This window comes from Phytophthora cinnamomi, assembly GCF_018691715.1.
Source record: "Phytophthora cinnamomi strain GKB4 chromosome Unknown Contig83, whole genome shotgun sequence".
Classification (NCBI taxonomy): domain Eukaryota; phylum Oomycota; class Peronosporomycetes; order Peronosporales; family Peronosporaceae; genus Phytophthora; species Phytophthora cinnamomi.
Genome location: NW_027151016.1, coordinates 556,433 through 571,428, shown reverse-complemented (window position 1 = coordinate 571,428; position 14,996 = coordinate 556,433). Strand labels below are relative to the sequence as shown.

Sequence of the window (14,996 nt, the reverse complement as noted above, 5' to 3'; positions counted from 1 at the left end):
AACGTGCATACCCGATGACTACCGGTAGTTTAGCTTCAGACACCATTGTACGGCGTTATTCTCAAAGTCAACACTCAAATTCAAAAAGTGCGCGCTCTAATTCACATGACCTACATTACCGCATATTCTTCATATCTGGCGCTTAAAACAAGGTCTCGCCGGTTTGGTTCGATCTTTCTCATTGTCAAACGTGAGTCGTGACAATGAAGCACAAGTTCACCATGGAAGAGCAGCTGCAGACTACGCGTGGTTCAAGCCTCCAAGGAAAATATTGACGAGTGTAAAATAAGCGGCAACTTTCAGTACACTCGATGTGGTAACGTGACAGTACCGGGAAACGATGTGGTTCGAAGCTGGCTGACCCGTCCTTGGAAGGCTATGCCCAGCGAGACCATCATCACAAGCTTCCGTCGTTGTTTCCTCGGAGCGGATGATCAACTCTCTCTGACCACGCACTCCATTTACGGAGAGGCTTTTGTGGCTTTGCTGGCTGAACATCGCGCGGCTGCATCTACCAACGACGATGCAGCTGTGGAAACTGAAAACAGCAGCGAGTCTGAAGATGGCGACTCGTTCATCGACATCATTGGAGAGGCTGATCTCTAAGCAAGCACATGCAGGTTTTAGGACTCTTCCTAAATCAACACGACTCACTGACTACTATAGTGCCCCATGCCTTTAATAGTAGCCCCCTCAATAATACCCCACCCGTGCGGGGGGGGGTACTAACGGAGTGCCTCATGGGGCACTATTATAAGTTTTACAGTAAATCCTATTGTGGTTTGCAGATATTTTGTCGTTCGGATTTAGGGCTTAGATCGACCTCTGAGATAAAATAATTCGAAGACATAAAAATGCGAGACGGTAGTAAATCGACCTCCAGGCGTAGGTAAGTTACCGTAACGGGCGCATCGTTGGTTCTCAGGACACCGAGGTAACGTCGCCGGCTACTGCTACTCCGGTACGGCTCTGTTGGACGTGTTTAACGGCTCGTTAGCTTCGTCTGTGAGTGCACGAGCGGCTCCTGCAACACTGGGCTTCCCGGCGGAAACGGAAATTCCGCTTCTCTGTGGCGCGAGCTGCTCCCCGCCATTTAAGACCACATGTTGATACTACGCTACCATTTTATTTTAGGAAAAGCGTTTCGTATGAACCGCTGTAGCTCCTCTAAATAAAATGTAGGGTGCTTTCACGTACTTTAGAACACGGGTAACCACGGCACTCGGCCAACGCGACGAGCGGTTAGTTCGATCCCCTTTATCAACCACACCATCGGTCAAAAACAACTTGTCAACTTGTACCAACGTTGCAGTGTTCGCACGTTAGGCCAAAATATATCGCTAACATACTGCATATAAATTCCATACACATGCATAAGAAAAACAGCTCGTCAACGGTAGTCGGGAGAGTGCATGCTGCACTTGTGCACGATGAAGGTTTTCGGAAACTGCGGTGCTTCGACAGATCGGCAGCGTGATCTGCCGACCACTCGTCAAGTGTCTAGAGGTAAGTGTCCAATTGCATATTATATATATATAAAGCACGGCATTATAATCCGTACACAGCCATCGCGATTTAAAATAAATCGGCCCGAATTGCGTTTTTGGATCGGCAATTCGACCACAGATAGCGTAAATCGATATCGATATCGAGGCTGGTGAAAATAACTTGGTCGCGTTAGTGGCCATCTGTTTTTATATCGGCCGCCAGATACTATAACTCGGGCAAAACACTATTGTACCGGCCAATAAAGTTTGTACCGCAGAGAGGGGTCATTTTACACATGGAAGATGGTGACTTTCCATATACGATAGTTAGATATGTAGGTGAAAATGACAAACGCATTGCAAAGCATAATATTTCGTTGGTTATAATGCACCAGATTTGAATTGTAAAAAACGAGCGCAAATCTGTCATATTTTCCCACCTGGGGATAGTTGTGGAGCCCTCTACGGGCACATGTGTGGGACACACGGACAAGTTCGTGGTTAGAAACCTTTTGCCAGACGCAGTTGCATCTTTTGCCAGACGCAGTTGCATCTGTTGATACCATTTGCATGATACGGAAAACGACGTTCAACGAATGTATAGTACAGTAATAAACGTTTCCAGTAAGTACGGTACAAGTACAGTACATGTACAATAATTCCGTACACCACTGGTGCATAATATGCAAATCGATCCGGTGACAACGTCACACAATCCACCGAACAAGCAGCGTTGTACCGTAGCTTTGGGATCTCATCCAGTCGATAGAGTCGTGCATCCAAGCTGTGCTATTTAGCTGCACTCGAAAACTGCTGCACGAAGTTCGCGAGGAAGGAAACCCGCCGTTCGCGAGAGGCCTTCCTAAGTCTCATATTAGTAGAAACCAAATTGCATCAACCACAACAAGATTGCGGATCTTCCGGTGAGAGCATGCACCACAGACACGAGCACACCAGATGACTTTGCGTGTCGTTATTCTCTTCCGACGTGGCTACTTCAATCATTGCCCCCACGAACAGCGAAGCTGTTCTGTTTCGGACAGCGACCCAGGATATCTTGGGAGCGCCGATCCCCGAAGCGAGCAGGCCAGCTGGAAAGCTGGCATGGTACGTGCCCACTTCGTGGAGTCGAACTCTTTGGAGACCACAACTACGCAGACACAGACGGCGCTCGAAATCAATAGGTGCGTAATGAACAATAGCCTAGGGACCTATGCATATGATGTATACCACTTGGCCACCAAGCTGGTGATCTCACGTCTTGTCCGACAGGAGCTCACTTATTCCTTTTCCGCCAACACCACAAGTCCTCCTCCAAAATGCGCGTCTCCCTCGCCCTCGCCCTCGTCGCCGTCCCCGCCCTCGTGACTGCGACTCTGGACCCGTGCCAGTCCAACTTGAAGGGCAAGTGCCCTAAGCTGCACAACTGCAAGGTGACCAAGATTTCCACGGCTATCCAGGCCGCCGAGTGCTCGCACAACACGCGCACCCACAACAAGCAGATTTACGCCGTCTTCAAGCAGGACCACCAGTACGACGGCAACCACGGTTACCCGTACGGCGACTGCTACGCCTACACGTGCGAGGTGAACTCCTTAATGCAGGTGAATGAGGACTGCTGGACGTTCTTCTGGGACGAGTAAGTATTCCTTTTTGCTGTTCGTCGTCGAGCAGACATGGCACTAATATTGTTATGCGTACAGGGTCAGCATCAACGGCACGGAATCGGGCGTCGGCACGGGCTGCATCAAAGACCCCAAAACGAGCGAGTGCGGCTGCGAGGACTCGGCCACGGGCAAATTCCACGTCGGCAAGACCGACTGCGTGTAAGTCGTCCGCTTGAAAACGAGGCCCGACGAACGAGCGAGTCTCCCGCAGTGGATTAGATGGATAGTGCGTCGGTGTAGTAGTGGTGGAGACGCAAGACCAGCTCTTGACGCCACTTGCGTTGTGTAGAACAGACCCAGTACATGTATGTTCACTCGAATCCCCTCCCGCTTTGCGCTCAAGTGGAGCTCCATCGCTGCAGGCTGAAGGGCCATGAGTGAGCAAACATCCTGCAATCCGCGCAATGTTCGCTCGCAGCTCTTGCGGGGCAGACGGCGCGACTGCACAAAGCACACATCACGTTGTTAACTCATCTTCTCCTCCGCGCACTCTGCAAATCTCCCCAGCTCTGCAGTGAACGACATTCCGTCGAGTATGACGACGCCTGGTCCGGGGCGCTTCCTGTACGTGCGCGGGTGCGTGGTGCACGCCCCTCGTCGCGGCTGCGTCGAGCTGCTCGAGGACGCGTTCGTCAGCGTGGAGCGCGCGTCCGGGCGCATCGCCTCGTTCCACGCGCAGACGCAGGCGGGCGATCTGCTGCTGCTGTCCTCCAGCGCCGCGTCGGACGTGCTGCTGCTCTCCTCCCCGCGCCAGTTCCTCATGCCGGGCTTCGTGGACACGCACGTGCACGCGCCGCAGTTCCAGTTCGCGGGCACGGCCACGGACGAGCCGCTCATGCGCTGGCTGGAGCGCTACACGTTCCCAGTGGAGCAGAGCTTCGAGCGCGCAGACGTCGCCGCGCTCTGGTACGACAAGCTGCTGGACCGGATGCTGCGCGAGGGCGTCACCACGGCGCAGTACTTCGCCACCAGCCACGTGCAGGCCACCAAAGCACTGGCCGACTTGGTGGAGGCCCGCGGCCAGCGAGGACTCGTCGGACTCGTGTCCATGGACCGCAACGCGCCCGCGTCCTACGTGTCCCCCAGTGTCCACCAGTGTCTCGCGGACGCGGAGGACTTCGTGCAGTACGTGCTGGCCAAGCACAACGAGCTGGTGCGGCCCGTGGTGACCCCGCGGTTCGTGCCGACGTGCTCGCTGCCGCTGCTCAAGGGGCTGGGAGACCTGGCCCGCAAGCACGACGTCCACGTGCAGTCGCACATCGCAGAGTCTCTGGACGAGGAGGCCTTCGTGGAGACGCTGCACCCCGGAAGACGCGACACGGAGCTGTTCGAGGAGGCGGGGCTGCTCACGGACAAGAGCTGCATGGCGCACGCCGTGCACCTGGAGGAGCAGGAGCTGGAGGTCATGCACCGCACGGGGACGTCCATCGCGTGCTGTCCGCTGTCGAATTTCTTCTTTGCCAATGGCCTGCTGGATGTGAGGAAGGTGCTGGACAAGGACGTGGACGTCGGGCTGGGCACCGACATCGCCGGAGGGTACTCGCCGAGCATGCTGCGCGCGATTCAGACGTGCGTGTTGACCGTCAAGGCGTTGGAGATGCGAGACGGCACGTCCGGCGCACAGAGTTTTGACTTCAAGGACGCATTTTGGCTGGCGACCATGGGCGGAGCGAAGGCGCTGCGGCTGGAGAATGATACCGGAAGCTTTGCAGTGGGGAAGTGCTTCGATGCAATTCTGGTGGATGTTGATCGGGGCAGCAATTTGGTGGTCTCCGAGAGAGATACGTCCATGGACATCTTCCAGAAGGTCATTCACAACGGAGACGATCGCAACTTTGCAAAGGTTTTCGTGAAGGGCAGGGTGGTGCACGAAGTTGAGGCGTAGTCGTCACGCATGCGTCGAGGCTCCCCCAGGGGACAACGCGGTATGATGTTGGTTCGAAGTTATCAAGAGAGTTCAAGTCCAATGAAGTCATGTTGCACTCATTGCTTAGCGTTTGTTACCACTCCAACGTAGTCAACTACCATTCGCTTACTTCGACGTCACATATGCAAGAGTTGTTTCGTGGTAACACGAACGGCATCCAGCGCAGTACGCCATTACGTAGAAATCTCGTGGCGGCACGACGGACAGCGAGCAAGCTCGTCATCTTGCTCAGCATTACGAACCAGCACGTCCAAGCACGCCTTATGGAGTTCGTGGCCACACGCCCCCAGCTTCACCGTCTCGCCAGACGCCAAATCTTGGCCGCAAATTACGCAGTTGCGCTCGTGATCAGGCTTCGTTAGCGCCAAGCCCGCGCGCGTACTCAGCGAGGCAGAAATACTGAAGAACGTCGCCTTCAGCTCGTTGCCCGTGAGAACGTGGTGGTAAGTGCCGCCCAGCTTTTCTGCGACTCGCTCCAAGATGTTCAGGTTAATGCTTCCAAACCCCACCGCAAACGCTTGCAACCCGTTCTTCTCGTAGCAGTCTCTGATGTGCGTCGCAAGCTGCTCACCTTGGAGTGGATCAGAAGGGTGTCCATCACTGAAAAACACCACCGCTGGCTTGTACGCGTCGAAATTCACTCTCGACAGCACTTCGTTGGCAGCGCGAAGGCCTGCAGCGTAGGTCGTACCCCCTCCTCGGTACGGGACGTTCACATTTGTCATCATCGTGATGTTCCACGCCTCGTAGACAATCTGCGCATAGTTGTCGAACGTGACGACCGACACCAAGTCCAGCGTTGCTCCGTCCGCAATCCGGTTGTAGATGTACTCCTTCCAAGCTGCCATCAGGTCGCTCCAAGGCCGCCCGCTCATCGAGCCCGAGCAGTCCAACACGAAGACATGGTGCATTTTGCCACCACTGGCAACGTGCGAGCACTCGAACTTGTGTCCGCTGACGTACGTGAATCCGTCGAAGCCTGTTCTCGGCTTGGACTCGGGCTTGTGCCACGCTGGAAGGATGCAGTACGAAGGCTTGTCGTCATGGTCAGGAGCGTCGCACTTGTAGCCGCATTTCCCGAACAGCTCCAGCTCCATCTTGGACGTGCACGGATCTTCCCAGCCCAGTGTCTTCCAGAACTGTTCGTGGAGTACTTCGTCTGTCTCCTTTTCAGGTTTCGGCTCCAACTCGCGCGTGCAATGGCGACGCTGATCTGTGCTGCTACCCGAGTACACGCACCTTTGCTTGCTGCCTTGCTCGCAATCGAGGTAGTGCACGTGCTCGCGGCCCATCTTGGAGCAGTACAGGTTGCACATTTCTGCGATCCCCATCTCGCCAGCCTTGTACTTGCGTTCCTCGATGTCGATTTCCTCAGCATCCGACAAGAAGTACGTGTTCCGCATGTTGCCATGAGAGGTTGTGTGCGAGCCGAAGTGACCATATTTCTTCTTACAGAAGTAGCTGCAGCACGGACAGCGAACGTCACAGTAGTGGATGGTTTCATCTTCATCCTCATCGTCGCCATTCTGCTCACAGACGCATGTGTGTGAGCCCTGGTGCATTTTCTGGTCTGGTGGCAACAACTTGCTGCACTTCTTCCGGGATCCATTCATCTCTTGAAACGTGAACTGAAAACTGCCTCGAGCGCCGGTGAACGTCTTCGACGATTGTTTGAGAAACACATCTACGCGGCAGATTCCATCTTCTTCGCACATGGCTTGGCACTCGTGTCCGTTCCCGCACATGTGCACCACCGGGGCTTCCGAAGCTGCGTCAAATGTGTTTGACCCCTTCTCGTCATCATTCTCCGCCGAGTACACAACCGCAACATCGACTTGGCCGTGGAAATGGTCCATGGTGCCGCACACTTCACTACAGCCATCCATGATGCACTTCTGCATGCAGCGCACTTCGACGCACTTGTGAGCAGTGTGAGGGTCCTCCACATTCAAGACGCACCGTCCAGAGCAGTTCTGCGCCGAGCATGCTTCGCCGCAAGTGTGGATGGGGACGTCACATTTGTGAAGATCCAGGTGACCTCGCTTCAGCGAGCACTTTTTCCCACAGTTGGGCGAGTTTGACATGCAGCACTCCCGACCGCACGTGTGATCTCCGTCGGCGCACTCACATTTGCCCTCGTGACCAGCTTCTTTTGCGCAGGACGGGGTCTTCCCAAAGTCTTCAATGCTTTCGCAGTACTCGCAACGACCGGCGCATTTGTGGTTGCCTCCGCAATCGTGGTTGGTCGTTCCCGGATGAGCTGCAGCGTTCGTGCAACCAAGACGGCACTCATCGCACTTGCTTTGGCAGCGCGTAAGGATCATCTGGAACCGCCCCAGATACTGCTGCTCCACCGCTTTCCACTCGTCGGGCACTTTGCCACCAAGCATTTGCTTCGCCCAAATGGAGACGCGGGCCTTACGACGTCGCACGATAAATGCCAGGAAGCCGTCAAAGTCGGTCACCATTTCTCGTGACACCTTCCCACCGCGAAAGTTTGCGTTCGACCGAAGGAACAGTCGAAGTAGCGTCTTGATCGCACCATGAACTTCCCCGATGGTTTCGTCAGTAATAGAGCAGCAGTCGAATCCAAGATCAATCTCCCAGTCCTGCGACGCGTCCAGGTCCATTCTTTCACTGAGAGCGGCCCACTTCTCCTCCAGCGCAGGATATTCTGCAACCATCGTCATCAAATCGACGTTGATGACTTTGCCATTTCCAGCCAGCACGATATCCTCTTTCAAGTACTGATCGATGTCCTGGTTACTCGACACGTACTCTTGCGGGATGATACATCCTGTGCGCAGAAGACCGGGAAGCTTCGAGCTGATTTCGGACAGTTGGAGCTGCTTTGCACCTTCATCCAGCGACGTCCAGTCTAGGATAGCGATCTTAGCGAGCACCAAGCGGATGCAGTTCAGGAACGTCTTGCCACTACGGAAGCCTGCAGTTTCGACGCCACAGAGAGAAGACTCGATAAAGTTTTGAGCATGCATCAGCGATTGGTAGTAGTTGATCGTGCCCAGCGGCGGCGAGCAGTTGATGTCCAGCTGACCCGAGTACAAGTCCAGCAAGAAGTTGCTGTCCTTGTTAGCGCCTACCAATTTCTGGAACTTGGTGACAAACTCGTCCAGCACCCCCTTCTGGTCGTTCGGGTTCACGTCCTTCACGGACATGTACAGCTTACCTCGGAAGAGACTCGGGTCTCCCTTGATCAAGGCTACACCCTTTTGGAATCGGGCGAACAGGTCGTCAACCTCCTTGTCGTACCGCATCTCCATGCGGAAAATGGTGAACATCGAGATGGACGCGTTAAGCACCGAGAGGAAGACGTCTTCTTGCTCCGTGCGTTCAAACGAGCCCAGGCCTTCAAAGTCCAAAACGACCAGCAGCACATTTTTGGGCAGGATTCGGATTGACATCCACGCTCCGTCGGTGCAGCGAGCTCCAGCAATGGCGAAAGATGACCCGGTCAAGTGGTTTAGTAGGTAACTCTTGCCGGTCGACTGCTTGCCCATGGAAGTGATGACTACACAGCGACCTTGCCACGACTCGAGCAAGGGCGATAGAAGACCGAACCGGATAGAGCGCGCGATATCAACAGCTTGAACGTCCTGTGACTGGGTATCCATAGGCTGCGCCTTACCGTCTGTCATCACCGTGAGAGAGTTCCCTTCAGCCCGGCAGATTTGAATGGGGACGAATGTGATCAACTCCTGGAGAAACGACCGAAGCGGTTGAACAGCAATTGCGTTCATGGCATCTTTGGACTTGTTCACAAAAGCCAAGTCCCTGGCCAAATCCATTCCACCCAGAGGTTTATTCAGCTTGCGAAGGTCACGCATGAGAACTTGAAAGAAGCTGCGGCAGCTCTCTTCAGCCGACTTTGTCAACGTGGAATTACCCGCCATGTGTAGCTTCAGTGTCGCCCGAGTGTCATTGACACTTCGAATCAATCCACGGACTGGGAACTTCTCGTAAGTATGATAAAATGCTCGAAGCCAGTGGTCTACTTCAGCATCCGATTCATCGGCCGCAGTCTTGCTGCCGTTAACTGAGTGTTCCTTCGAGTGCTGAATGCGGAACGACTCGCTTCGCACCGTTACCGTCAGACGATTGACGCAGATTCTCTTCATCTCACCGTCGACTGCGAACAACAAGTCGTCAAAGCACTGGATTGACAAACCCCGTGACGGCAGAGGGATGAAGCCCGAATAGGTGACGGGAACATCACGAAAATCCTCACTGGCAACAGCAAACATCGCCGAGTCGTGATCGGCTTCAGAAGAATCGTCACGTTTTGTTTTCACTACAAAACCCAGCACCAGGTTGTCAGCCGTAGCGAACAGCGAGCCGTTGGGGCCGTGAGGTCCTGATGGCATAATTTGCACCGCTCGTGAAGTTTGTTGATTCCTCAAGCTCACAGACTGGATGGATCCGTTGCTGTCGGTCGCGTACAGAGTGCCATCCATCACGAGCACGTCTGTTACTGGGAGTGTCAACGACGTTCGCAATGACAGCTCAACGCGCTTGTAAATCTCCAGCGATGAAAACGTCTCGTTAAACCGATACAGCACCGCTCGACCGCCTTCCTCGACGAAAGCTACCACTCGTTCGTGAACGTTGAAGTCGCACAACGAGGCCGATCGACCGAATCGGCGATTACAGGTTACTCGTCCGATATTCTCCCTCCACCAACTTAGATTAAGCGGGAAATCCACTTTCTCCACCAGTGTGCCTCGCGGGGACGTCGTCACTAAGACCAAGCAGTGGTTCTTGATGGTAAACGCCTTGAGGATCTTCGCATTCGGCTCCAAGCGATGAGTACCCAGCTCGACCTTGGTGTAAGATCCGTTCTCATTCTGCACCAGCTTGAATGCCTTCATCTGGTACGCTGCGGGTTTCCAGTGCTCCCTTTGTAGGTCGCAGTAAACCGTCATCTGACGTACGCGCGGATGACTAATAGTTGTCATGAGACCTCCTTCATGCCCATTTCGCCAAGACTGAAGTACACCGCGAAAAGCGTCCGACACAAGCTTCCGTTCGTCTGCTGCGCAGGATTGGCGAAGAGATCGCTGTGTTTCCTCATTCCACTTACTGGTCATCGCGCTTTCAGCGACAATGAGCACGGTCTCCACAGCCTCAAACCAGGCTTGACGCGCTTCACCCAAAGGCTTAACCATAGATTCACGAAATTTGTCCGACAGCAGTGACGCGTCATGCCCAAAAAACTTTTTCCAAGCTCGCTCCCAAACTCCGTCGTTGTTTGTTTCGCTGACTTTCGTGTCCGAAACAGTGAAGTTGTGCATGAATTCATCGAGGGACTTAGTGACATCTTCTTCGTCGGTGGCATTCGCAACATGGTCGCGGAACGACGATGCGATAGCCCTCAGCTGATTCTTGAGGCGTAGTGGCAAATTCAAAGTCGCTTGAGTCGCTGCGTCGATCTTGGTCCAGATGGCACGATTCGTTTGAACATCTTGCACGTATTCGTTGAGAGTCACGAAAGCTGGTTCTCCCTTTTCGCCCTTGTACAGCACGTCCAAGTCGAATAAACTGTCGATGTGGTTAAGCAACGTTGCGCGGTGATCCTCAGTGGACGCTTGAGCCCGATCACGCGCTTGTTCCTCCGACGTTTGAAGGCTACGGTCCGTCATTTCCTTCACCTTTTTGAGCTTTTCCTCCGGCCATTGCTCAGTTGTTTGTAGCACTTCTTTGGCGAACGCGTCCGGGCCCATGACACCGAACTCGATGCGCAGGTTGCGTTCTTTCGACTCCTCGATCAGCCAGGTTGCGAATTCCTTGACACTATCAAACCGCTGGCTCAACTTCTCTGTCCATTTCGTTGCTGGCGCTGGTTCGACAATTGCAAACGCGGGGTAGCTTCCCTTTAACAGTTGAATGTTCTGGGCAGTGGAGCCTGGCGGTAACAGTACGCTCGTGAGGCTTTCACAGCCGACAGCGTCCTTCTGCTCTTCCTGCCGCTCGACGTGGAACGCGACAGAGAACGACTTCCAAGCGTCCAGATTGGTGGAGTTCATTGAGGCCACCGTTCGCTCAAGTAGCTCAACGTCGCCAGCCGACAGACAACACACCATCTCGGGGCTCAGGCACGTCAAGAACCGCAGCACGTACGTCGCAGTATCGCGCAGTCGAGACTTCTGGAACCAGCAGTCTTGAATCCACCCAAACAACACCAACGAGTGTCCGTCAGCGCTGTCGTCACGAGTAACGCAATAAATTCCTTGGTCTTCCATCTTCAAGTTGTTGTCCATCTCTTCCGACCAGCATTTCAGTCTCACGAGCTCAGTCTGCACAGCACCTTGCTTCCCAAAAACAGACATCATCTTGACGCTGCCACTTTCACCCTTCTCGTCCGTCCCAAAAACCTCTTTTCGGAGAAAAATGGCGAAATCATCGTCAAACTCGCGGGCTTCCAGCATTTCCATCTCAAAGTCCTTGGGATTCACCGACGTCAGCATCCCGAGCGAGCGGCTCAGCCGCATCACTTCCAGCTCTCCCAGCACAGGCTTCACAACTTCGACATCGTTTTGGACTTCGGGCACCAAGCTCAATAGACGGAAGCAGTCCGCGCTGATGAGCTTCTGGGTGGCACCGACGTTGAGGCGCATCCTGCCGTTGCCTTGAATTTCTTGCTCTCGAACTCGCCTTGGAACCAGACCACTTGTCGTTCTCGGGGAATTTTGAAGTGTGAGTGGCAGCGCGCTCGCAGTGATGAACTTTCTCGGCAAGAAGAATTCGCGTGCTTTTGAAAAACTGGGACCCGCCAGTACCAGCCATTCACGGTTGGAAGGTTCTAACTAGAAAGGCATTCTACAGTTGCAAGGTGAAGCGGATCTAAAGACGCAACCAACGTATTCGCTTCAAAGTACTCGTGCTTTCTCTTTCGTACGCTACATCAACAAACTATCACGGTGTAATTGCACTAGTAGCGTGTTGTCTTCACGCAAAATGGTGACGTCCAGGAGATCTTCGTCGGTTCTCGATCTCTCGCCGCCCACATATCTCATCGCGTACAATTGGTCGGTCGCCAGTGCATGAGTAAGTCGCGCAAAAGCTCCTTGGACTTCAGTCTGCACAGTCGCCTTGAGTTCTTCCTCGAACGGAGCTCGCTCACACGATAACCACCGGTTTGTGAGAGATTTCTCGAGAACTTCAAGCACCATGCCAACAGCCGAAACCCAATCGGGGATTATCATCGAGAGCGGCCTCGCGAGCTTTTCGCGAAATGCCTCGGGTTGCTCACTTAAGTTGGAGATGTCCAGGGGCCCAAAAGCTCCGACACTAGCCACGACAGACAACCCCAGCGGAAGTATGCGCCTCGTTCTGCCGGGAAATACCGTGTACTGCTCTGCATACATGATCAGCAACTGCATTGCGTCACTTGCTGACACTTCGTGGCCACAGAGAGCTAACGTACTCACGCCTTGAAACAGAGGTTCGAGCTTCAACGGCAGTGTTAGAACGGCCCAAAGGCGCTCGTTCGTCTTGATCAACAGCTCGAAAAGGCCGTCGATGGTCTTGATCTCCTCCAACAGAGCCACCAGAACCTCGCGCACCTCGTGTCTTGGCAGGAGTGCAGGGTGTTTCAGCGGTTGCAGTACGTCGAGCCAAAACAACGCCTTCATACCGCCCAGCAACTTCCCACGAAGCTCCTGAACGTACAACTGCACCTGTTCTTGGCATTGTTGCTCCGCCTGCTGGTTCAGCGCATTGAATTGCTCTGCTGCGCGCGCGATCTTTGTCTCGGGCCAGCGACTGAATTTCTGGAGCAAGGCATCTCGCACTTCCTCGCTTCTCTCACACAACTTCAAATCCAACTGCACGGGGCGGTGCTTGGCGGCGCTAAATACCCATTCAGCAAGATGGTCCGCAGTTGGAAATCGCGGTAGGAAGCCGGGATGCATTGATGGTAACATCGGGTTCATCGCCACATTAAACGGGTGGCCCAAGAGCTTTATCTTCCACACTTGGTTTCTCGGAGTGGGCCGATAGGATTCCATGGCGTTCACCTGCTTCTCGGGGGGATTGCCCACTTCGGAGGCTGCTTTATTGTGCTTTTTCTTCCTTTTCGAGGCTCGACTAGATCCCGATCGTTTACGACGCGCCGGCATGAAGAATGGAGAGTAGAATGACAAGGTTATTGGAAGCCAGAACCATCAGCTCCTCGTCCCGGAACCTGGCACCCTATATGACGTGTTTGCTAGGCTTGACTAGATTTGTGTCAAAGCAAAGTTTGTTTAGGCTTTTGTTGCTACGCTTTGTTGCTGTGTCTTCACTCCCACGTGTCGAACTTGCCAATTGATCCGTCAAGAGTAATGAGCGCTTGCCCGAGCACGAACGCTGTGTCGCTCAGCGAATTCAGCATCCGGTTGACAGGGGTCAGGAAGTCCACCGTCATCTCCAGCCGCATAACATGACTACTAGTGTCGTCCCACTCGAAATGGAGTGAGCACGGAAGCATCAAACGCCGTCCTAGCAGCGTATCGCCTAGGTTGGCGTGTACTAGATGCGGGAAAACGTGCTTCAGAGTCGCGTCGGTGATGGTTACACTCATGGAAGCCGATACGGTGACGAGGTCTTTGACTCTCTCGTCCATGTGCTCGAGTTGGAAGTGCAGGTCTTCGAAATACGACGAGTAGCGGCGCCACTGCTCGATGAGGGCGTGCACGCCCTGCCGCTCGCCTAGAATGACACGAGGCGTCATAACGGATCGCAGAAACACCTGCTGCTGTTGTGCTAGAGCGTCGTGCGCGCGGTTGGTCATGCGAATCCCGTGGCGAAAGAGGTGGAAGTACTCGACCACCACGTTGAAGACGCTCTGCTTCGTGCCGAACAGGATGCGGTCGCGTTGCAGCTCCAACAGCGGGATTTCTTCGCGTAGCTCAACGACAGTATCGTTGAGAAGCTGGACCTTCCGGTCCTGTCGGAGCCGATAGCGAGCTTGGTTGATGCGGCACTGTTCGCGGCGACGATTGTCTTTCAGCCGGCTTTGTGCGGCGGTACTCTTATAGCTCACAGATATGTCACTGTCCGGAGCGGGGAAGTTGTCAAGACTTGCGTAGCGAGTGCCCACGAGGTTGTCGCCGGGGTTGCTGCCACTTGTGCTATAGCGGAGCGCAACCTGGATGCCCTCCGCCAAGAAGGCATGTGCAGGCACCTGCACCGGAGCCATCCTCGACTTCGTTGGAAGAACCGACGGCTCTGTTGGGTAGCGACGTGGAGGTTCTTCCACCAAGTCTGAATCAGGCGGTGTCCGCGCTTCGTAGCGGTAGAATTCGCCGCCTTGCTCAACTTGACGACTGGGGAGAGACTCTCGCTGGAATAGAGGCCGAACCATTGTAGAGGTCGTCGGGGACCGTCTGGAGATAGGAGCGTGAAAGACGACGGAGTCCATGGGAGGCGGGCTTGGCCACTAGTTGTGGAATTGGAAAATGAACTACAGACTCATGACCGTCCGCTCACGTGGTGAATCATGCTACCATTGTCACAACACGTCACTCACAACCCGGCTACCGACCGAACATCATCACGCTCTGCTTAGCAACCAATGAATGGGCCGCACAGCATACGGACCCGTGTTTGTTGTAAACACCACAAGGTAGAGCTTAATCATTTTTACTCTAGTTTGTGTACCAGCTGGACAAGGTGGTAGCGACATCGAAGATGTCAGGCCTTAATGGCAAGTCGCGCAATCCAAGATGGCCGAAGCTATGGGGAGTGAGCGACATGTGGTGGACGCGTTGATGCCCAATTCATCCCTGGCCGTTTCTTTTTTACCTGACTGGCAGTTTATTGTTCAATTGGCTAGGAAGACGCTGGCACGGACTAGAGGACTTATCGAAACGAGCTATAGGTGACAGAACTGCCACTCCGGGTTTGCTCTGGTCGCTT

General features: G+C 54.1%; 4 protein-coding genes across 4 annotated transcripts; 2 read left to right on the top strand and 2 right to left on the bottom strand.

Annotated features, from left to right (window-relative positions):
* Positions 1 to 2,806: 2,806 nt before the first annotated feature.
* IUM83_11329 (Small secreted protein) lies at positions 2,807 to 3,317 on the top strand (the record flags this gene model as incomplete). Its single annotated transcript, XM_067935879.1, has 2 exons — positions 2,807 to 3,126; positions 3,191 to 3,317. The coding sequence occupies 2 exons, from the start codon at positions 2,807 to 2,809 to the stop codon at positions 3,315 to 3,317; spliced, it is 447 nt and encodes a 148-aa protein (XP_067784907.1).
* Positions 3,318 to 3,689: 372 nt separating this feature from the next.
* Positions 3,690 to 4,635, top strand: IUM83_11328 (guanine deaminase; the record flags this gene model as incomplete). The annotated part of the gene is made up of 2 exons (XM_067935878.1): positions 3,690 to 4,480; positions 4,548 to 4,635. 2 exons carry the CDS (start codon positions 3,690 to 3,692, stop codon positions 4,633 to 4,635), a joined length of 879 nt encoding a protein of 292 aa, XP_067784908.1.
* A 619-nt stretch (positions 4,636 to 5,254) lies between these two features.
* On the bottom strand, positions 5,255 to 11,713 carry IUM83_11327 (uncharacterized protein; the record flags this gene model as incomplete). The annotated part of the gene is made up of 1 exon (XM_067935877.1): positions 5,255 to 11,713. The coding sequence occupies one exon, from the start codon at positions 11,711 to 11,713 to the stop codon at positions 5,255 to 5,257; it is 6,459 nt and encodes a 2,152-aa protein (XP_067784903.1).
* Positions 11,714 to 11,995: 282 nt separating this feature from the next.
* IUM83_11326 (RxLR effector protein) lies at positions 11,996 to 13,216 on the bottom strand (the record flags this gene model as incomplete). The annotated part of the gene is made up of 1 exon (XM_067935876.1): positions 11,996 to 13,216. One exon carries the CDS (start codon positions 13,214 to 13,216, stop codon positions 11,996 to 11,998), a length of 1,221 nt encoding a protein of 406 aa, XP_067784988.1.
* Positions 13,217 to 14,996: the final 1,780 nt, after the last annotated feature.